We start from the raw sequence: 23,843 nt of genomic DNA on the forward strand, positions 1-23,843 counted from the left end.
CAGGATCTAATTTTATTGGGGCAAGACGTTCATATTCATGCACTTTAAAAACTTCTGGTAAACGATTTCTGCTTACCATCACCCTGTCCACAAATTTCTGCTTGGAAATAAAAGACTGGAGAACACTCAGCAGAGCTGTACAGTTACTGCTGGATCAGATCACACGCCCAGCATCCCAGTTCCCACAGTGGCCAGATACTTATACCAGAAATGAAGATTGTGTGGCTCTCTTTGTAACTTCCAGTTTCTCTGACATTCCTCAGAGGGAAGCTATGTACTCTTAAAGTAACAAAAGTAACTTTTCCTAAAAGTTCAAGACAGTTAACAAAAACAAAACTACACTATGCAGAGGTTTACTCTTTTACTGAGTGGAACAAAGTTATCCAAGTTACCAAAAAAATGCATACAAAAAAATAATCCTTTTTCCCACCATAACCACCTTCATAATAGCAAGGTGTGAAAGACAGACACACCCCCAATTCCTTCCCCAATGGACAAGTCAACACTCTTCAAGGGGAAGGGAAAGGAAGGGTTCCAACGCGACTGCAGGAAAGCAGCACATCCCTTCAGTGTCTTTCTGTGGTCAGGAAGAGCAGGACAAGCACACTTTCACCCAGCTAGGCAGGAGGCTTTCCCTGCTATGCCCCCTTAATAACCAGAGGGCAAGAATTGTTTTCCCAATAGAAAACAGAGCACACAAGACACTGCAATGCAGTGATCACTGTTACCATCTCCCCTCTTGGCAGTAAAAAAATAGCAAATGGTCTAAAAATGGAAGGGGATTTGGGCAGTTTCACACACTTTCAAAAGCAGATTCTCTCAGCAAAAGAAAGTCTATGGTATGGCTTCTACTGTAGAAGTGGCAACAAATCCAACACAGAAGCAAGAAACCGTAGCTTCTGAAAATCCTGTCCCAGTCCAGGTCACAAATGTAGTTTCCAGTAGACTTTGTTTATGAGTCATTAGGGAGACCAAAAAGCTTTACAGTGCCAGCTTCTCTACTGCTGTCATATTTGCCATCTTTATCATCACAGGCAAAGGCCAGCAGGGGCCGCTTTGGATGCCAAGCCACTGTGAAGGTCGGGGATTCGCACTGCACTTCCCATAGCTTCTCCCCTAGAGATAAAGACAAGATGGTTAGAGACTCCTCTAGAGCTGCAGCTCAGACCCCCAGCCTTTGGCTCACCTTTACACAACAAGAATATAGGTTAATGAGTTCCACTGAAATGGAATTTCTTAGCACATGTTCCTCTTAGTTGCAAGTGCAGTTCAAAATGAAAAGCTCTTAAGCAGCATCAGAACAAAGCAAGAATACAGGAGGAATCCTTTCCATGCCTTCACTGGGATGGTTAAATTATAAAACACCAAACGCAGTACAGCAGTGTTTCTCAAACTGTGTGTCGGGACCCACTAGGTGGGTCGTGAGTTAATTTCAGGTGGGGTCCCCACTCATTTTAATATTTTATTTTTAATAGACTTAATGCTACCATGGTATGTGAATGCATTTGGGGAAATGTTCCAGATCTGTACTTTTAACAGGCTATTGTGTATATGCTTTTAACAATGATAGTCAATGGGACTTACTCCTGGGCAAATGTGTGTAGGATTGCAGCCTAGGATTGTTAAAAATTTTCCTGCTTGATGATGTCACTTCTGATCATGACATCACTTCCAGTGGGTCCTGACGGATTCTCATTCTAAAAAGTGGGTCCCAGTGCTAAATGTGTGAGAACCACTGCAGTACAGTGTAGACAATATCCTGAAATCCTTCGCTAGATGTTCTGTTCTGGACTTCCTCAGTCACAGACAGATATCTTTGCCAAGGGCATTCAGGACCAACCCAAAGTCTGGTGCCTTAAGGAGAGGACAGTCAACAATAAAACAAGCCAACACAAACTACTTTCATGACAGACAGAGGGAACAGCAGGTCCTACCTGTTTCTACCTCGGCAATATCAATGAAATGGTCTTCAGATGCTGAAGCCAGCATTTTTCCATCATGGCTGAAGCTCAATGTCCTCACAGGCCAATCCAGCCTGCAATATGGAAGCAGAGAGTGGGGGAGAAAGCGATTCACAACAGCACTGAAACAAGCATCCTGTGTCCAGCTGTGGCAGCCCCAAGTGCTGGGAACAGTCCCAAGCATAGGAGTCAAGGTGACTTACCTAGAGAAGCACCGCACACACACCAGCTCATCCACATCCCAGAGGCTAACCAACGCATCTGCACTGCCAGTAGCAAAATACTTGCCCATTGGATCAAATTTGATGCAAATACAATTTGATGGATGGGCATTGATTGACTGGATGGGTTTCAGTTCTGGGTAGCTGACGAAAATAGAGAGATTGAGTTGGGGTGAGATTGGAAAAAACAAATGCTTTTGCTGCCTATGCCAGGAATGGCAGGGTAGAATCTATTTGTATAGATTCTAGAAGGTCCTACAAGCTGAACAGCCTATTTAAATGAACCTTATGGAAATTCAAGTCCCCCAATAATAATCACTTGGATGGTAAAGCTCATTCTTCTTTCAGCTATAGGGCTACAGAAATTGCTATAGGAGAGAGTCAATGTATTGTTATGTAGGGATAACCCCCAGTTACAAATACAAGAGAGGAAAAGACGATCATCTAAAAAAGCAAGAGGGTGTTCTATCCCACCCATTTGTGCCTTCCCTCCCCCACACACACTATCATTCAGAAGGGGAAGCACACAACACAACAAACCTCTGCTAACTGAGTAAGAGGCACTTTTTTCAAGTGGGTGCTCCTCTTTTTTTTAGCAGGGGGAGAGTAACTGGCCCTCCTCACACCAGCAGTGTCTTTTCTAGTGGCTGCCTACTGGTGTTCTTTTGTATCTTTTTAGATTGTGAGCCCTATTGGGACAGGGAGACATTAGTTTGTTTGATTTTCTCTGTAAACCGCTTTGTGAACTTTTTGTTGAAAAGCGGTATATAAATATTGTTAATAATAATTAATAATAATAACAGTTTATGCTGTAACATACAGTATATACTATATTGGCTCCAAATGAGAAAAAAGGCAAGTCAGTCTATATACTGTTGTCTTTATACCCTCTGAAGATGATTATCTGTATAGCACTTTCTGAGCCTGCAAAGCACTTCACATGTACAGACAGCATCAAGATAATACAAGTGCCTGTTGAGTATTATTATCCCCTTACTATAGCTTTAGGGTCGAGAAAGAATGGCTTGCTGAGAAGAGTACATGGCAGAGATGAGATTCAGACCAAGGAAGTCCTCATTCATAGCTCAGTCTCTTAGCTACTACAGCTCTCTAACATGTGAGCTGGGGCATGTGGTGGCAACAAAGTGGACTGACATAGCAAAAATCCCAAGTGTTATTTGGCATCCAGGACAGCTCAAAAGCTACAGTAAGAGGTAGTGCAAGGAAGTCTTTGAGCCTCAGTATCATATTGAGGGGCGTCAGAGATCTACAGAAAGAGGCAAGCATTTTCCCCCACCCACCACCTAAACCAAAGACAAGACAGCCAACTCACTTGCTGCCCTTCCTAGTTAAGGCCATGCTGCAGGTACCTGAGGATGTTGATGCAACCGTTGCCATTGGTGAGGAAAAACATGTTGTTGTCATTGTTCCAAGAGATCTCATTCACCTCAAACTTGAACTGTTCCTCCGCTTTTGATCGATGTGTCTTAGCATCAATGAAGGTGACCACATCATCCTTGTTCCCTACTGCAATAGTCTGGCCATCAGGGCTCCAGCAGATGTTAATATTCTCCCCTGTGATGCAAAGGAAGAGAAAACTGAACCTAGATAGTTACAACCTGGACAAGAGCAGTTCAAGCAATGCTCAGACTTCTGCATTTTTTAATTAAGGACTTTTAACATGACCAAGTAATATAGCTAAGCTGTATGATGTTATACATCTAGGTTTCGTAACACTTTCCCCTCATGTAAAAGGCATCAGATCAATTTTTCGTAGTAAAATGCAATGAAAGCTATTGCATAGTTACCCATAATGAGCCTTTGGGTTAGGACAGGATACACTGAAATAAAATATTACCAAAGCAACCTTATGTACAAACATCTAATTTCCCCTTCCTTAAGTTATTTCCAGAAGAGAAAATCTGCAATTCTAATTGATATCCCAATTAATGCTTTTAGATACATCCACAATAAAAATATATTTTTGTCTCAGTCCAGGTTATTGGGGAGAGAGGACTGAAGCACAAGAGAGAGATCACTGCAAGCAAAGAGCAGCTGCACCTCAGGATATCCCCCCCCCCTTTGAAGCAAGACAAATTAGCATAGTTTTGCAAACACAAAAACAAATCAGGACAGTTTTCCTTCAACATCACCCACCTTTGGTATTAACTGTGGCAATGCACTTAGTGGTGCGGACATCCCATATACGGATTGTTTTGTCTCCAGATGCAGTGACAAATAAATCTGGGTTACTGGGGTGCCAGCACAACTGATCGACACTATCGCCATGGCCACGGTAATTGTTCTCTTTCATCTAGGGAAGACCATACAGCTTTAATTAGTACTATAAGTGTTCTCTCTCTCTCTCACACACACACACACACACAATTCTATGGAATATTAATTCTTTTGAGGTGCCATGCATTTCCCAAACAGCCCAATCTTAATAATTGCCTAAATACCCAATACAAACCTAATTGCACAAGTGCTGGTTCAAGGTTCCTTGAGGGATAAAATTTTGGAGAAATCTTGCAGAGATGAGGGGCAAACAGAGCTAGCTAGCAAAACTGGAAGTGGTAGTGCTCTGCCCTAATCGAATACAGGCTTTGTAGATATCCACAAGAGAATTAGGGAACACACCTGAAAAGTTTCTTTCCTGGAAGTGCAATGCAACCAGCCCAGATAACAGGAGAGGCCCATGCAAACGAATGAGAATAAGAAGAGCACTGCTGGATCAGGTTGTGTAGTCCAGCTTCCTGTATGGCCCACCAGGTGCCTCAGGGAGCACACAAGGCAAGAAGAGACATGCGCCCCCCCTTGCGCCTGGCATTCTGAGGTAGCCTCCTTCTGAAACCAGGAGGCTGCACAGACCCCTCACAGCTTGTAGTCTGTGATGGACTTTTCCTCCAGAGATCTGTCCAGTTCCCTTTTAAGGCACCCAGGCCAGGTGCCATCACCACATCCTGTGGCAGGGAGTTCCGCAGACAATGGTCTGCCCTACCTCTTTGGTCTGCCCTACCTCTGCCAACACTCAGTGTGAGTGGATGTGCCCTGGTTCTGGTGCTGTGTGAGAAGGAGGAGAGCATCCCTCTAGCCACCGCCTGCATAGTTTTGTGTGCCTCAGTCATGGCCCCCCCCCCGGGGCCTTGGAAATGCAAAGGGCTGGCTATGCACAGAGGCTGGCGAGTCCTCCAGGGCTCCACAGGTCCAGAACAGAAGTCTCCATGGCTGGCATAGGTGGAATGTTCAGTCCCCTGAAACTGCAGGGGGTGAGGACGACTGGGGGCCGAGAACTACAATTCCCAGAGTTCCCGGAGAGGGAGCCAGGCGGGCGACGCGCGTGCTCCTGCCTGCCCTCCCCCCGCGCTCACCAGCCGGTCCTTGTCGAGCACGAAGACGCTGGCGGTCTTGTCGAAGGAGCCCGAGGCCAGGCGGCGGCCGCAGCAGCTCCAGGCCACCGAGTGCACCTTGGCGCCGTGCGCCGGGAACTCGCGGCTGCGCGTGTTGGCCCGGAACAGGTCCTGCATCGCCTGCACGTAGGGAGACAGCGCCATGGCAACCCGGTCGGGCCCAGCCAAGCGCGCCTCTCGCTCGCTTTTCCCTTCCGGAAGGGCAAAGGTGGCGTTTCCGGAGCGTCAACGAAGCCGCCCGCCTGCTCTCAGAGGCTCGCGCTGGGCCCGCTTGGCGGAGGCGGCCGGCAGTGGCACAGGCGGCGCTGTAGGCCGTCCCCAAAAGTCCCGGGCTCTGGGGAGCCGCTCCGCTTTGCCCGGGGGTGCAGGCAGGCAGGTGGAGAGGAGGGGGGAGGCGGCTTAGCTGCGAGGTGGCCGAGAGCCCAGTTCTGTCCGTGTCTCCTCAGAAGTAAGCCCCATTATAGTCAGTGGGGCTTACTCCCAGGTAAGTGTGGGTAGGATTGCAGCCTCAGCCAGCACTGAGTCCTGGAGTTTAGTGGTTCCCTTATAAATAAGGGTCAGAGTGACCAGATGCATTAAGGTCAGAGTGCCTTTACCTTTAAACATCATATAGAAGAAGGAATTTGGCCAGGTGCAGCTCAACATGGAAGGGTTTAAAAAACTGCCTAATTCCCTTTTCTATGAAGTGAGAACACAGATTGACATGGACACACTGATACCCAAGAATAACATACTACACTACAGGCCCAGAAGAGAAAATGACAAAACACTACTGGATGGTACATACACCTCCAAGCTCAAAGCACTCTGTTGTTTTCTCAATGAATTTCTCCCATAACATCAGCACATACACCAGGATGCCACAGTGCCTCCCACTGCAGGACAAAAGCAGAGAGGAGCCAGAAATCCAGCATTCAGAGTTTAAGGGTGCAATCCTAACCCCTTATGTCAGTGATTTCCAGCACTGACATATGGGCAGTGCAGCTCTGAGGTAAGAGAACAAACATTCCCTTACTTTGAGGAGGCCTCTGTGAGTGACACCCAGCTGCAGGAAGCAGTACACGTCACCCTATGTTGCTGCCATTGCACAAGCACACACTTCCAAGAGTACCTTTTTGAGAACAGCAGGCTAAGGGAAGGAAGATAACTTTCTTGGGAAAGGGAAGACACATAGAATAAATACACAGGTCTCTCTAGGCAAGAATTCAAGCCCTCATAGGGGGCCCTCAGCTGAAAACCATCTTTGATGGGAGGAACTAGAACAATTCACAAGGAGAGCCCCAATTGCACTCACGTGAACAGAAATGCTGGTAACTCACTACCCAGAGATTCAGACTGGGAACTAATAAAACAAGGTTCAAACCCCACCAGCAGGAGCATTCCAACCAGAGCAGAGTCTGCTTTTACACAACTGCCCTGAAACATATGGTAGAGGCAGAACTTGAAGTCACACTGCCAGCCTACAGGATAGCTCTTTAGTCACTCAGCTAGAGCAAGAGCACATCATAGGGCATTGAGCATCTCATAGCCAGTCATACAAAAGGTTTGCCTTGAGTTACTGGCACAGTGCAAGAATGCAGTGGTGACTAAAGGCTCAGGTATAAGATGTGTTCTCTGTAACAGACTTGGAGGAACCACTAACAGGCACATCTGGCTGGGAGCACATGAACCAAAGTGGGAACACTGCATTTGGCACATGCATCAGCCCACCCATTTGGCCACACATGATATTTGCATCATTGCTGGCACCTGCTGTTTATTGCCCCCAAACTTATCCATGATCATGCTGCCTTCCCCTTCCAACTGCTTCATGCATGAGGGCAGTGGTGAACAGGCAACTCAGTGGTGAGCCTTAAGGAGCTTCCCCCTCCCCAAGCCTAAAGGGTAAGAGCAGTTCTGGCCCTGCCATGAGGCAGGTTCCTTCAGGCAACATATGCTGGACCAGTTGTTAGGCAGCATGGCAGTTCTCCCAGCATTCTCCCTCCTCAGATGGCCTGTACAGGAAGGAAGTTGAAATGGCACCATATTGTGTTTCCTTTTCCCTTCCTAATAAAAAATGAGCAGAGTAATATTTGAGAGCAGGAAGAAATTGGAGTATGGCTTTAATAGGAAACAAAGAGGAGGGAATTGAGGGATGCCATTTGGTGCTGTGCTTCAGGCAGCAATATATCACATGCTGGCCATGTAAGAATAAGAGAGTGGGGATCTTGAGCATCCTCCCCTGCAGAGTCTTGCCCAGAGGCCAGTTGAGGTAAGAAATAACTTTCTGCTAACAAAATAACAAGTGTGATCAAGTCAAAACTTTGACAGAGCAGCATCTGAAAGAGAAATATACAAGTACCCAACCATTTCATCCCAGCAGAGCTCTTGTGGCTTTGCAAGTTGTATGAGAAACAGCAGAGTAATAGGTGTCAGTGAGGTCTGGCTGCACCAGTTACACACTCTCTGTCATGGTGTTTTCAAAGCTATTGGAGGTTGTCCAGATTAGAACTAGTAAGTTAGCACAGAGAACCAATTGGAATCACACCGGTCACTACTATCAAGCATGCTATGGGTTTCCCTTGCTGGGCATGCAAAGGTCCTGTGACTTCTGCCCTATGAAAAAGCTTCCTGTGGAAGCGGAGAAATGCTGAGAGACTAGCACGGAATAGATAGCAGCAACACATGGCCTCTAGATCAGGGTGCATACTCCCTGTTTATGAGTCAAAGTGGTTCCACCTGAGCATGCATGCAGTAGTGTCTTGTTGAGAGAGTACAATACTTGGGGCATTACCTTTCCCTCTCCTGTGGGGAGTTGCATTGGAACCTGTGGGCAATGACTGTTTTGCCCATGTGCTGAAATCCTGAAAAAGGCTCAAGAAGAGTGTTCAGGCATCAGTTGCACCTATTTGAGGTTTCTCCAAACACATCTGAATGAGAGAGCACATTTCAGGTTTGAGCCTGTAGCCTCTCCCATATATGACCTGTATCCTTCCAGTATGCTGACATTCTGTTGGCAGGTTTTGTTCCTGGCATATGTGGCTGGCTGATACTCTAGGATGCCTCCTGATATAGTCTTAGAGAGCTGCCTTGTAGTCTAGCCAATGTAGGTGGCAGAGCTGCCTCTGTCGTCTCTTTGTCTCAGTTTCTGGACAGCCATGGAAAAGTGAGTCTGGGTTTGGTTATTATAACACTCCTGCTGAGGGCTTGAGTGCTGCTTCCCAGCTTCCTTGTGTCAGGAGCTAACAGTATTACTTTTGTCTGAGTGTATTTGAGACTCTCCTTGTGACTTGTCCCAGTTCCTTCCCAAGTAAAAAGGTTCATACTAGATGACAAGTTTTTTCTACGGGGACTTGAACCTTTGTCCTGGGAAGGCTTCTGTGTTCATATTACACATCTTCCATTTCCCAAATAAGTCATCTTCATTCTGCAATAGAAAGTGCGATGTTAACCTTGTGTTTGCTGGGTTGTGGGTGTAGTGTGCAGAAGTCATAGGGCAGCTGAAGAGCCATTGATTGACTCCTTTCATGCCCTTCCCATGTGGGGGCATTGTCAGTATACCACTGTGATTGGTACATATGAAGGTGGTGCAATTGGGGAGGGAGGTGGATGGCAAGGTTCCATCACTCTGGAGTTTGAAACTCTTTGTTCATTTGCATAGTGTGGGAGCAGGATATGGATTACAGATAAACTAGTGCAGCTAATTAAAGTTTAACTTAAATATAAGATTGTAAATACAAACCAGGCTGGTAGTTTGCTACTGCAGTGTTACTTGTGAATATTCTACTAATTTTGTTCACCTGTGATGATGGCAGTAACAGTGTATATTTTTTGTATGCAAGGAAATTCATGTTTCAATACTTCCAGCCCAATGCTAGGCATATCTACTCAGAATTGTCCCTTTGTGTTCAGTAGGGTTTGCCCCAAGGAAAGTGTTTTTAGGATTGTAGCCTAAAAAACATGTAAGGGATCTGAGACAAACAGGGAAATGTCAACTTATTTTATCACTTTGGAGTTACCATATTTTATACATGACCAAGATAAACAACCAATTCACACTTCATGAAATTAGTAGGTATACCATCTGTCTCCACAATATGTGAGAGTGAGGTTCACCTTTTTAAACTGTTGCCTTCATGGCAAGAAAGACCAAGTGCCAGTTATATTTTCTTGACAAGCATATGTAGTTATTTTTCTTTTAAGGTTTCCTGTCATCGGTTACAAGTTTCACCTCAAAAGCATGCACTTGGTTAACTAATCTAGAATGTGTGAAGTAACCCTAAGAGGCTATGATAAAAGTTGATAAAGACCTTAACAGCACAATCCTAGGCACATTTTCTGGTATGTTCATTGGCTCTTTCTTCCTAGCAGAAATGTTGAAGATTGCAGCCTTACAGATATAAATTTAACTGTGCAGCACTTTGGTCTCCTCCTGTTTTGAATTTCTGAAGTCAGTGGCAAAACAATTTCCATCCATCTTCCACTGACTTTCCTTCCTTTTGAGAGGAAGATTTTGAAGAAATCTGAAGAAGAGAGAAAGATTGAAGAAAATCCTCAAGATTTTCCTTCCTCTTGAGGATTGCTGGAGAAACTAATTAAGCAAAACAAGGCTGGAGATAGAAAAAACTTTTTCTGGTTTATTAAAACAGCACTGGGCCAGAGAACTTGCCAAGAAGCAAGGGTATCTGACCCTATTTGCAACATTCAAACACTTTCTAGAACAAAAGAACAAAGAGATACCAAGGCAAGGACACTGTCAATCAATTATTAAAGATTATTCCAACAACGTTTCTGTTTTGTGTCGCCATGAAAGTCAAAACAAGTATAACATGGCTCGAAAGCAAAGGAAGAAACACTGATGCCAAGGTCGTTGATAAGCACCCCAACGCATTCCAGAGGGGAGGGGAAAGATAAGTCTGTTTTTCAAAGCAATTTCCAAATTCACCGTTCTGTGTCTGGCACACATGTAATGAAGGACGATTTTTCCCAGACGAGTTGGAGATTGAGACTTAGGCCTTATAACACAGGGAAAAGGACCTAAAACAAGGCAAATAGTGTACAAACATAATAAAAGCAAAAGTCCCCTGCCAGGATCCAAATTGATCGGTAAAAGTGTTGGCTTTGAAGTAAGTAGGAGGTGAACAGGCCTAGTCTCTAGGTGAAACCACTCTCTGTTACTCTGCAGACGCGTGTGGCCTCTGGGAACTAAGTGCCAGGTAAGGCACAAGAGTTTAGCATCTGGGCGAGTTCAGCAGCAGGGCGAGGAGGCCAGGGCCCCATACACTGCCCTTCCTCTTCCCTTGAGAAGAGGGCTGCTATCCAGTGTACGGTTTTTAAAAGGACCCATAAATAAAACAACAACAACAACAACAAAAAAGCTATGCAGTCAGACAGCCAGCAGCAGGGTGGGGGCTATCCAGTGTTCTGCATCGAGTGCCACATGTATGATTATATGCCTCTTGGGCATAAGTCATGGGTGTGTCCTCGGTGCAAGGAGCTCCAGGCTCTCAGGGAACGCGTCCGCTCCCTTGAAGCCTTGGTGGCCGACCTGGAGAAGCGCAGGCAGCCAGAGGAGGACCGTGGGGAGACTTCTGGGGACGATCAGGCTTCGTCCCAACCTCAGGCGTGCAGCTCCTCGGCTGCCCGGGTGGGAAGTCTCGGGACTGGAGGACGTCATCCTGGAGAGGAGGGAAACAATCCCCTAGGGGGGATCCCTTCTCCAGGGGATGGGCCCGTATCCGAGCGCACTCGGGATACTCCTCGGTGGGAGGGGGGTCGGGGGCTTCTTGTAGTGGGGGATTCGATTATTAGAAACATAGAGAGGGGGGTTTGCGACGGATGTGAGGACCGCATGGTGACTTGCCTGCCTGGTGCGAAGGTTGCGGACATCACTTCTCGTCTAGACAGGCTAGTAGACAGTGCTGGGGGAGAGGTAGCGGCTGTGGTGCATGTCGGCACCAACGATGTGGGCAAGTGTAGCTGGGAGGTCCTGGAGGCCAAATTTAGGCTTTTAGGCAGGAAGCTGAAAACCAGGACCTCAAAGGTAGCGTTCTCTGAAGTGCTACCTGTTCCACGCGCAGGGCCAGCTAGGCAGGCGGAGATCAGGGGTCTCAATGCGTGGATGAGACGGTGGTGTAGGGAGGAGGGGTTTAGATTCGTTAGGCACTGGGGAACGTTTTGGGACAAGCGGGGCCTGTACAAGAGGGACGGGCTCCATTTGAACCAGAATGGAACCAGACTGCTGGCGCATCACATTAAAAAGGTGGCAGAGCAGCTTTTAAACTGATCCCTGGGGGAAGGCCGACAGGAGCCGAGGGGCATCCGGTTCGGGACTCCTCATCCCTATGGGATGAGGATGGGGAGGTTAGAGAACAACAAGACAAAGGCAGGGTAGGAGAAGAAATTGGGAAAGGTAGGGTGATGGGATGTGATAAACGGTTTGGCACAATGAGAGGATGCGGGGACAAAGGAGCGAATAAGCAGCCCATCCTGGGGCATTCCGTGTATAAATGCTTTTATGCGAATGCCCGAAGTCTACGAGCAAAGGTGGGAGAACTGGAATGTCTGGTGACAAGGGAAAATATTGACATAGTGGGCATAACGGAAACCTGGTGGAATGCGGAGAATCAGTGGGATACCGCAATCCCGGGCTATAAACTCTACAGGAGGGACAGGCAGGGGCGTGTTGGAGGTGGGGTGGCCCTTTATGTTAAGGAAGGGATAGAATCCAGCAAAGTAGAGATTGAAGGTGGGTCCGACTCCACCGTAGAATCTCTGTGGGTTAAATTACCAGGCTTGTGCAGCGATGTAATACTGGGGGTGTGCTATCGTCCTCCAGACCAGAAATCTGATGGGGACCTTGAAATGAGGAAACAGATCAGGGAGGTGACAAGGAAGGACAGGGTTGTAATCATGGGGGACTTCAATTATCCTCATATTGACTGGGTCAATTTGTGTTCTGGTCACGATAAGGAAACCGGATTTCTTGACGTGCTAAATGACTGTGGCTTAGATCAGCTAGTCAAGGAGCCCACCAGAGGACAGGTGACTCTGGATTTAATTTTGTGCGGTACGCAGGACCTGGTTAGAGATGTAAACGTTACTGAGCCATTGGGGAACAGTGATCATGCTGCGATCCGTTTTGACATGCACGTTGGGGGAAGAATACCAGGCAAATCTCTAACAAAAACCCTTGACTTCCGACGGGCGGACTTCCCTCAAATGAGGAGGCTGGTTAGAAGGAGGTTGAAAGGGAGGGTAAAAAGAGTCCAGTCTCTCCAGAGTGCATGGAGGCTGCTTAAAACAACAGTAATAGAGGCCCAGCAGAGGTGTATACCGCAAAGAAAGAAGGGTTCCACTAAATCCAGGAGAGTGCCCGCATGGCTAACCAGCCAAGTTAGAGAGGCTGTGAAGGGCAAGGAAGCTTCCTTCCGTAAATGGAAGTCTTGCCCTAATGAAGAGAATAAAAAGGAACATAAACTGTGGCAAAAGAAATGTAAGAAGGTGATAGGGGAGGCCAAGCGAGACTATGAGGAACGCATGGCCAGCAACATTAAGGGGAATAATAAAAGCTTCTTCAAATATGTTAGAAGCAGGAAACCCGCCAGAGAAGCGGTTGGCCCTCTGGATGGTGAGGGAGGGAAAGGGGAGATAAAAGGAGACTTAGAGATGGCAGAGAAATTAAATGAGTTCTTTGCATCTGTCTTCACGGCAGAAGACCTCGGGCAGATACCGCTGCCCGAACGGCCCCTCCTAACCGAGGAGTTAAGTCAGATAGAGGTTAAAAGAGAAGATGTTTCAGACCTCATTGATAAATTAAAGATCAATAAGTCACCGGGCCCTGATGGCATACACCCAAGGGTTATTAAGGAATTGAAGAATGAAGTTGCAGATCTCTTGACTAAGGTATGCAACTTGTCCCTCAAAACAGCCACAGTACCAGAAGATTGGAGGATAGCAAATGTCACGCCTATTTTTAAAAAGGGAAAGAGGGGGGACCCGGGAAACTATAGGCCGGTCAGCCTAACATCCATACCGGGTAAGATGGTGGAATGCCTCATCAAAGATAGGATCTCAAAACACATAGACGAACAGGCCTTGCTGAGGGAGAGTCAGCATGGCTTCTGTAAGGGTAAGTCTTGCCTCACGAACCTTATAGAATTCTTTGAAAAGGTCAACAGGCATGTGGATGCGGGAGAACCCGTGGACATTATATATCTGGACTTTCAGAAGGCATTTGACACGGTCCCTCACCAAAGGCTACTGAAAAAACTCCACAGTCAGGGAATTAGAGGACAGGTCCTCTCGTGGATTGAGAACTGGTTGGAGGCCAGGAAGCAGAGAGTGGGTGTCAATGGGCAATTTTCACAATGGAGAGAGGTGAAAAGCGGTGTGCCCCCCCAAGGATCTGTCCTGGGACCGGTGCTTTTCAACCTCTTCATAAATGACCTGGAGACAGGGTTGAGCAGTGAAGTGGCTAAGTTTGCAGACGACACCAAACTTTTCCGAGTGGTAAAGACCAGAAGTGATTGTGAGGAGCTCCAGAAGGATCTCTCCAGACTGGCAGAATGGGCAGCAAAATGGCAGATGCGCTTCAATGTCAGTAAGTGTAAAGTCATGCACATTGGGGCAAAAAATCAAAACTTTAGATATAGGCTGATGGGTTCTGAGCTGTCTGTGACAGATCAGGAGAGAGAGCTTGGGGTGGTGGTGGACAGGTCGATGAAAGTGTCGACCCAATGTGCGGCAGCAGTGAAGAAGGCCAATTCTATGCTTGGGATCATTAGGAAGGGTATTGAGAACAAAACGGCTAATATTATAATGCCGTTGTACAAATCGATGGTAAGGCCACACCTGGAGTATTGTGTCCAGTTCTGGTCGCCGCATCTCAAAAAAGACATAGTGGAAATGGAAAAGGTGCAAAAGAGAGCGACTAAGCTGATTACGGGGCTGGGGCACCTTCCTTATGAGGAAAGGCTACGGCGTTTGGGCCTCTTCAGCCTAGAAAAGAGACGCTTGAGGGGGGACATGATTGAGACATACAAAATTATGCAGGGGATGGACAGAGTGGATAGGGAGATGCTCTTTACACTCTCACATAATACCAGAACCAGGGGACATCCACTAAAATTGAGTGTTGGGCGGGTTAGGACAGACAAAAGAAAATATTTCTTTACTCAGCGCGTGGTCAGTCTGTGGAACTCCTTGCCACAGGATGTGGTGCTGGCGTCTAGCCTAGACGCCTTTAAAAGGGGATTGGACGAGTTTCTGGAGGAAAAATCCATTATGGGGTACAAGCCATGATGTGTATGCGCAACCTCCTGATTTTAGGGATGGGTTAAGTCAGAATGCCAGATGTAGGGGAGAGCACCAGGACGAGGTCTCTTGTTATCTGGTGTGCTCCCTGGGGCATTTGGTGGGCCGCTGTGAGATACAGGAAGCTGGACTAGATGGGCCTATGGCCTGATCCAGTGGGGCTGTTCTTATGTTCTTATGTTCTTATGTTCTGTTAAAGAGTCATTGTTGAAAAATAGTGGTAAAGCGTCTGAGACGTTTTGTGTTTTCATACCAATTTGTTTTTATATCCTGTCAAGATGTGGTCTCTGGATAGTAACGGCTTTTTAAAGCCATTTTGCCTCAGGATTTTTGTATACTGCTTTGTTAAGAGGCAAGACCAGAAGTCCTCAAGATGAGAACACCAACCAGGAGAATAAAGGCATGCCCCTTTATCCATGGGCATTCTATTCTGGAACACACACACACACACACACACACACACACACACACACACCCCGTGCGCGGATAGCTGAAACTGTTGATATAGGCAAAAGCCCATCCCCACTATCCCAGACGGAGCTGCCACACCAAGGTGAGAGAAGCTCTGCTCACCTCAGGAGGGGCCTCTGAGCTCAGCAGAGGCAGAGGGCGTCCATCCCCAGCCTCTGCTAAGCTCAGACTGAACTCAGAAGCTAAAAACATGCGAGTTCAGGTTTCACAGAGAAACCGGAAGTGACATTTTGAATGCCTTATAAGGCATTAGGAGACCTGGGAAAGCCCTTTGGGGGGGTGCACGTGGGGGTGCACGTGCCGGGGGATCCAGACCCAGTCCACTGATAAGTGAATCTGCAGATATGGGATCCGTAGATATGGGGGCACCCCTGTACTTTCTGTTTTATAGCAGAAGCCTGTGTGAGTGGTTGTTTGATCTCCTCAGGGTCCTGACCAGACCTAGGACAGGATGAACTAGAACAGTGTTGGGCCACTCTGGTGCAAATGCTCCTAAAATCTAAAGCTCTTTCTACTGACATTTTTGTCTTTTCTGAAATAAAACAAATGCTAAGGGAATGGATGTTTAAACTGGATAATGATCAGGACTTAGATATAGTAAGATCTTCAAATTTTTCCCAGTTGTACTGTTTCCTGAAACCAAGTCACTCAAGAGTGCAATATTTATATTCACTTACCTCGTTTTCAAACTATGCCAACTGCAGTTCTAGATGGCAGATATATGTCCATTCCCAGGCATTTGAGGCTTTGTATTTGCGGACCAGGACAGATTGTACAGAAGCTATTGTACATTACCTGCTTCATTGTCAGCTTTATCAAAATCCTAGGGTAAGATTTTTGGAGCCTATTTTGGCCACCCTTCAAGGGGAGAACACACTTATGAAATTGTATTGGTTACTTTCCAATTGTGACCCATCGGTCACCTATAGTGTGGCGTTGTTTGCTAAAGCTGCCAGAACTATTCGTGCCAACTACCTGGGGGAAATAGTGGTAGATTGTAAAGGAGATTCCTTAATATGATGGGTGTAGGTACCTTTTGTGCTTGATTTTGACCTGATTTTATCTTTTTATCATTGTTTGTATCTTGATGTATTTTTGGATTTACATGTTTTATCTTATTGTGATGGCTATTAGCTAATACAATAAACAATCTTTGACTTTGAACTAGAACAGTGATTTTCAACCTTTTTCATCTCCTGACAAGATACTAAAATTGTCAAGGCACTCAGAGCCCAATCCTGTGGTCCACGCTGCGCCTCTACGGCGCGGACCACACTCACAGATGTGCCTTATGGCACGTTTGCACTGCTTACTGCTGGGCTCCCGCCAGAGGTGGTTTGGCTCCAGCTGGCGCTGAGCCACCGCCCAGTGGGCGCCTGCATTCTGCAGCTCGGTGGTACCTGCAACCGCCAGGCTGCGGAACGGGAAATGGGGACGTTCCCGGGGCAGGGGGGAGGCTTTCTGGGGAGGGGGGAAGCATGGTCAGGGGCATTCCTGGGGTCGGGGAGAGGCGGGTCCGCAGAGCCAGGCTCTGCAGAATCCAGGGCGCTCAGGTAGGGCTGCTCGCCCTACAAGATTGCCTTCACTTTAGCGATGACCAGTCGCCGCTAAAGTGAGTAGTCCCATTGCAGGACTGCTTCTCTTACTTGGGGGAAGGGGACAAATGTCCCCTTCTCCCGAAGAGCCTCCCGCAGTAGCGCGGGAGGCTCTGTATCCAGTGGGAGCCCTTTGTGGAGCTGCCAGGTGCTGCAGCTCCGGGCAGCTTAGGATTGGGCTGCTCGTCAGTTTTTTTACAATTGATGAGGCAGACCATACTGTTGATGGGGAGCACGTGGCCCCCAATGGCCCTACTGATAAATGACCCTCCCAAAGACTCCTGCGGCGCACCTGAAGACCATTCACAGCACACCAGTGTGCCACAGCACAGTGGTTGAAAATGGCTGGACTAGAAAATAGAGACAATCCTCAGATAAGTTTATTTTTTTATTCATAAACCCAAATGTTTATATACTGGGCTTTTCCAGTGAGTTGTTAAAAATAAACAGCTGAGTTCCTGGAAGAGGTCTGCTGGGTGCAGCTGCACTTCTCTAGCACAGGGGTGCCCAAACCCCAGCCCGGGGGCCACTTGTGGCCCTTGAGGCCTGTCAATGCGGCCCTCAGGGAGCCCCCAGTCTCCAATGAGCCTCTGGCCCTCCAGAGATTTGTTGAAGCCTGCACTGGCCCAATGCAACTTCTCTCAGCATGAGGGCGACTGTTTGACCTCTTGTGTGAGCTGTGGGATGAGAGCTCCCTCCACTGCTTGCTCTTTCACATCTGTGATGCAGCAGTGGCAGCAAAGGAAAGGCCAGCCTTGCTTTGTGCAAGACCTTTTATAGGCATTGAGCTATTGCAAGACCTTCATTCATTCATATAAGTTCATCTTTAATATATTCATTTATGTAAACTTATGTAAATTTATTCAAATTTTAAATGTAAATTAATTCCCCCCCCCAGCTCCTGACACAGTGTCAGAGAGCTGATGTGGCCCTCCTGCCAAAAACTTTGGACACCCCTGCTCTAGCAGAATGAAATGGAGATCATGCAATAATATCGCAGAATAGAAAAAGAAGAAAAGCATTTGAAAAGAAGAAAATGCCTGGAAAACATAATTACTCACACAGCAAGGATTGTAAAAAAATTTTTGTCCCAAAAGTACCTTGCATCATGAGAAGAAACAGAATATATCCTAAGCTCATCATTATTTGTATAGACTGTTGGCAACCTTCAGTCTCGAAAGACTATGGTATCGCGCTCTGAATGGTGGTTCTGGAACAGCATCTAGTGTGGCTGAAAAGGCCAGTTCGGGAGTGACAATCCCTTCCACACCCAATCCCAATTCCAAGTGCAGTCTGTCCCTGGTCTGTCCCCCTGGCTATGGGCCTTCCTTCTTTGCCTCAGACTGTTGGCCAAGTGTCTCTTCAAACTGGGAAAGGCCATGCTGCACAGCCTGCCTCCAAGTGGGCCGCTCAGAGGCCAGGGTTTCCCACCTGTTGAGGTCCACTCCTAAGGCCTTCAGATCACTCTTGCAGATGTCCTTGTATTGCAGCTGTGGTCTACCTGTAGGGCGCTTTCCTTGCACGAGTTCTCCATACAGGAGATCCTTTGGGATCTGGCCATCAACCATTCTCACGACATGACCGAGCCAACGCAGGCGTCTCTGTTTCAGCAGTGCATACGTGCTAGGGATTCCTGCACGTTCCAGGACTATGTTGTTTGGAACTTTGTCCTGCCAGGTGATGCTGAGAATGCGTCGGAGGCAGCGCATGTGGAAAGTGTTCAGTTTCCTCTCCTGTTGTGAGCAAAGAGTCCATGACTCGCTGCAGTACAGAAGTGTACTCAGGACACAAGCTCTGTAGACCTGGATCTTGGGATGTTCCATCAGCTTCTTGTTGGACCAGACTCTCTTTGTGAGTCTGGAAAACGTGGTAGCTGCTTTACTGATGTGTTTGTTTAGCTCGGTATTGAGAGAAAGAGTGTCGGAGATCATTGAGCCATGGACAACCTCCAGTTCATGCACAGAGATTGTAATGCAGGGAGGTGAGTCCACATCCTGAACCATGACCTGTGTTTTTTTAAGGCTGATTGTTAGTCCAAAATCTTGGCAGGCCTTGCTAAAACGATCCATGAACTGCTGGAGATCTTTGGCAGAGTGGGTAGTGACAGCTGCATCGTCGGCAAAGAGGAAGTCACGCAGACATTTCAGCTGGACTTTGGACTTTACTCTCAGTCTGGAGAGGTTGAAGAGCTTTCCATCTGATCTGGTCCGGAGATAGATGCCTTCTGTTGCAGTTCCAAAGGCATGCTTCAGCAGGACAGAGAAGAAAATCCCAAACAAGGTTGGTGCAAGAACACAGCCCTGCTTCACTCCGCTTCGGATGTCAAAGGGGTCTGATGTGGAGCCATCGAAGACAACAGTGCCCTTCATGTCCTTGTGGAAAGATCTGATGATGCTGAGGAGCCTGGGTGGACATCCGATCTTGGGGAGAATCTTGAAGAGGCCGTCCCTGCTGACCAGGTCGAAAGCCTTTGTGAGATCTATGAACCTGCAGGTCCTCCGAGCTGCTCGCAGCAAAGTCCAGCAGACTGCCAGGAGATGTGCTAACGACTACTGGCTCCTGCTCTGCTCCCAGATACAGATAGCAGCTGACACAGGCAACATCAAGGGGATGTATGATGGTATCCAACCTAGGTCCAACGCAGAAGAAAATTGCCCCTCTGAAGTCTGCCACAAGCGAGGTCATCCAGGATCGGGCGCAGCAGATGAAACGCTGGGTGCAGTACTACTCTGAGCTATATTCCAGAGAAAATGTAGTCACCGAAGAAGCGCTGAACAACATTGAGTGCCTGCCTCAATGGAAATGGAAAAGGTGCAAAAGAGAGCGACTAAGATGATTACGGGGCTGGGGCACCTTCCTTATGAGGAAAGGCTACGGCGTTTGGGCCTCTTCAGCCTAGAAAAGAGACGCTTGAGGGGGGACATGATTGAGACATACAAAATTATGCAGGGGATGGACAGAGTGGATAGGGAGATGCTCTTTACACTCTCACATAATACCAGAACCAGGGGACATCCACTAAAATTGAGTGTGGGGCGGGTTAGGACAGACAAAAGAAAATATTTCTTTACTCAGCGTGTGGTCGGTCTGTGGAACTCCTTGCCACAGGATGTGGTGCTGGCGTCTAGCCTAGACGCCTTTAAAAGGGGATTGGATGAGTTTCTGGAGGAAAAATCCATTATGGGGTACAAGCCATGATGTGTATGCGCAACCTCCTGATTTTAGGAATGGGTTAAGTCAGAATGCCAGATGTAGGGGAGAGCACCAGGATGAGGTCTCTTGTTATCTGGTGTGCTCCCTGGGGCATTTGGTGGGCCGCTGTGAGATACAGGAAGCTGGACTAGATAGGCCTATGGCCTGATCCAGTGGGGCTGTTCTTATGTTCTTATGTTCTTATGCCTGTGCTGGAGGAGCTTGACAGTGAACCAACCCTAGAAGAACTTCACGTGGCCCTGGACTCCCTTGCCTTTGGCAAGGCACCTGGAAAAGACAGCATCCCTGCTGAAGTCCTAAAGTGCTGCAAAGAGATCATCGTCACTGAGCTGCATGAAATCCTCTGTTTCTGCTGGAGAGAAGGTGGAGTACCTCAAGACATGAGGGATGCAAACATCATCACGCTGTACATGAACAAAGGCGACAGGGGTGACTGCAATAACTACCGTGGCATCTCTCTCCTTAGCCTTGTAGGAAAGTTGTTTGCCTGAGTTGCACTAAAGAGGCTCCAGGTACTTGCAGAGAGCGTTTATCCAGAATCGCAGTGTGGATTCCATGCCAACAGGTCCACCACTGATATGGTATTCTCCCTTAGACAGCTGCAGGAGAAATGCAGGGAACGATGACAGTCATTATTTGTATACTAGAAGCAAATTCAAGTGGTTGATGGCTCATCACTTTATGTGAGAAACAGGACCACCCACAAACAAGGATGTGGTCTTCTGGGAAGACCCTCTATATCTGGGCGGTCCAATTTACAGGCCACATGCATCCCTTTCTGGCAGCCCTCAAAAGCTCCACGGTAACCACCACTCACTGCCTCCTCCCACTTCAGCGGCTTTGTGATATCCATGCCATGCCATTCCGGCTTCTCCTTTGGAGGAAGTGAAGCCAGAACGTAGCAGGGAGATCAAAAACCACCTCCACCTCCTTCCATCTGAGCCTGCTGAGTGACTTCAGCAGCTCAGAACCCGTAAGTAATTTGAGGTGACCTTATCATATTATCACCAATTACTTCTGCATCTATGCAGTCAAAGGGTGAGGTCGTGAGGTCCTTTGGCTGTCAGAAGTTGGCCCACCCTGCACTGGTGATCCTGATCCCTGTCTGGGACCTGGACCACAGAATGTCCCCGTCCCCCCCAGCGAGGAGAATGCCTCCCATGGGCCTTTTGAGGTTTCCAGAAGGCCTAAAACCCCACTTCCGGTTTTTGGATTCCCAAGGGTTCCCCAGCCCTCAAAAAGCCTTCTAAGGGCTTAAAACATCATTTCTGTTTTTTTCTGTCATGGGGTTTAAATGAGAAGGCCTCCCCAGCCCTCCTAAGGGCAGAGGATGGCAGCTAGGGGCTGAGGAAGATGGATGCACCCCTGCAGGCATAGAGCCCCTTGACCCCCCAGGTACACCAGTGCCATGCTGTTCTAGATTCACAGAAGTGAATTCACAGATAGGTTTGTAAAGTAAAAGAAAAGGAGGGGAAAGAGGCTGATAAACACAAGTTACCACCCCTTTACCTAAGCAGCACTCTTCATTCAGTAATTTTTCTATTATGCTCTCAGTGTGAGCTGGTCATGTAGGAGGCGTGTGAACTTTCTTTCCAACTATCTTTTGTAACTTTGCTTGGAATGTGTATACAAGATGTGTGTACAAGATGTGCCCTACTATTTTACTCTTTATCTTGCTTTCTCAGCCATGTGGGACCTTGAGTCACTTACCCACAAGAGGAATTTCATTGTTTCCTCTGTTGAGAACTACTAACTCGTTGGGCTATTGAGGTTTAGCAACTGTTTGGGGCCTAACAGGCCCAACTTCTGATACCAGACCTAACACTACCTTTACTTGAGTCTGTATTCATGGCGCTTCCTTACAAGTGTGCCTAGGAATGCAGCATTAATTTGGTTAAGGTGCAATCCTATACATGCTTTCACAGGAATAAGCCACATTGAACACAGTGGAACTTACTTCTGAGTAGGCATGCCTAGGATTGGGCTGTAAGTTCCTATTTTACGAAATGTGTGGATCAGTCTAGGAAAAGTTATAGTGCTACTTGAAAAAGATTCTTAAGTGTCTTTAAAAAATGCCGTTTTCAAAAGCCTTCTGTGCCAATTCAGAACTGTTTTCTGAGAAGTCCATATACCCAACTGCTTCAAATCAGATGGAATCCAAATTGTGGCCCTTTCAGGGTGACCAGATGTCATAATGACAGAAGAGGACAAGTCACCCCAAAATGTAGGACACCCTAAGAAAAATGTAGGACAAAACAAAATAAAAGCTAAGATCACTTTATATGGATTTCATGTGGTTAATTTAAACACTATATTATTAAATTTAAAACTATATTGCACATAATTGTTAGAAACAGCTCAGACCAAAATGATAGAAACCACACAAGGCTTATTGGCAATAGTAATTTGAATCTTTACTGATTCAAAGGGAGTGATCCAGACCACAATGCTAGTCAGGACCAGCGCTTTGAAGCTACAACAGAGTACATAATTTATAACCCTTTTTGTGTCTGAAATCCCTCCTCTGTTCATCATTGGCTGAATTACTAGGGGGTTACATTCTTGCCCCACTGCCTATAACGTATTACTCCTTGATGTGTTCCCCCATCCTATACATACATCCCATGTTCATGCAAAAGAGTGAATTAACTATGTGGGGCATGACATGTACTATTAATGTGCTAATTAAGCATGCTTGTTAAAGTGTGAACTCTCTACCACCTTGTTTACTTTTAGGTTTAATTGGGTGGCATTTGAAGCATCTGACTTTATTTAAATTTCTCCTTCTACTCCCTGTCCTTTATCTACATATATTTTCAGTGCTATCTCTAAGATTAATAGCTTTGGCCTAGCTAGGTACTTTCTAACTTATGGTTACAGAGGCTGCTTCAAATCATAAGCTATAAATTCTATAGGTTCTACATTATACACTCTATCTCTCTCATACTTAATTACATATAGGGTGCATTCCTAACCAATTTTCCAGCACTGACTTGGCTGTAATGCAGCCCCCAAGGTAAGGTAACAAACATGCCCTTAGCTTGAGGAGGCCCGCTTGACTGCCTCCCTGCACACCACATTGGCACAGCTCTGCCAGTGCTGGAAAGTTGGTTAGGATTGTGCCCATAATTTACTAATGACAAGAAGCTCTGCCATGCCTCAGGGGCCACTCACAGGGAGTAGGAGAAGGAGGAGTTGAAGCTCTTTTCCAGGACAGGAGACTAAAAAAGAGGACGTGTAGTGGAAAAAGGGGGTGCCTGGTCACACTGTTGGAGACAGAAGCCCTGGGACTTGCAGTGGGTGGGCAGGCAGGTGAGGCAGAGCCTCCCCACGGTAGCCCTTGTGGTGTGAGGCAGCCAAGCACCCACAAGCCACGTGCAGAGTGTGTGGGTTGTGGGTGCTTGGGTGCCTCCCACGGGAGGGGTGCTTTTCGAAGGACTGTGGTGGGGAGGCCCTGCCTCACCTGCCCCCCCACCCCCACGGGGCCCTGCAGGAGCCGCTTTGCGTAGCTTGTGCGTGGCAGGGAGGGTGTCGGGGTCGTGCGTTTGGGTTTCTGGCTCTGCGTGTGAGTGCGGCCCGGCCTGCGGCGTCGCCTCTAGCTGGACTGCAAGCGGGCGCCATTGCCCGCCCGCCCGGCCGCGGCTCGGAGCAGCCACGCCCCTCCCCGGGAGGCGCCGG

The 23,843-nt window shown here is 47.4% G+C and overlaps 1 protein-coding gene across 3 annotated transcripts; it reads right to left on the reverse strand.

The window, feature by feature from the left end:
- Window positions 1–350: 350 nt before the first annotated feature.
- THOC3 (THO complex subunit 3) lies at window positions 351–5,773 on the reverse strand. 3 transcript variants are annotated; one of them, XM_066618037.1, is made up of 6 exons: window positions 5,554–5,773; window positions 4,340–4,496; window positions 3,553–3,757; window positions 2,165–2,326; window positions 1,935–2,035; window positions 351–1,116 (listed from the first exon to the last, which is right to left on the reverse strand). In XM_066618037.1, exons 1-6 carry the CDS (start codon window positions 5,734–5,736, stop codon window positions 953–955), a joined length of 972 nt encoding a protein of 323 aa, XP_066474134.1. In that variant the 5' UTR covers window positions 5,737–5,773; the 3' UTR covers window positions 351–952. The 3 variants fall into 3 exon arrangements, with proteins under 3 accessions (XP_066474134.1, XP_066474135.1, XP_066474136.1); XM_066618038.1 differs by lacking the exon at window positions 5,554–5,773 and adding an exon at window positions 5,202–5,371; XM_066618039.1 differs by lacking the exon at window positions 5,554–5,773 and adding an exon at window positions 4,656–4,685.
- Between the last annotated feature and the right edge of the window lie 18,070 nt (window positions 5,774–23,843).

Source organism: Tiliqua scincoides, chromosome 2, assembly GCF_035046505.1.
Source record: "Tiliqua scincoides isolate rTilSci1 chromosome 2, rTilSci1.hap2, whole genome shotgun sequence".
Classification (NCBI taxonomy): domain Eukaryota; kingdom Metazoa; phylum Chordata; class Lepidosauria; order Squamata; family Scincidae; genus Tiliqua; species Tiliqua scincoides.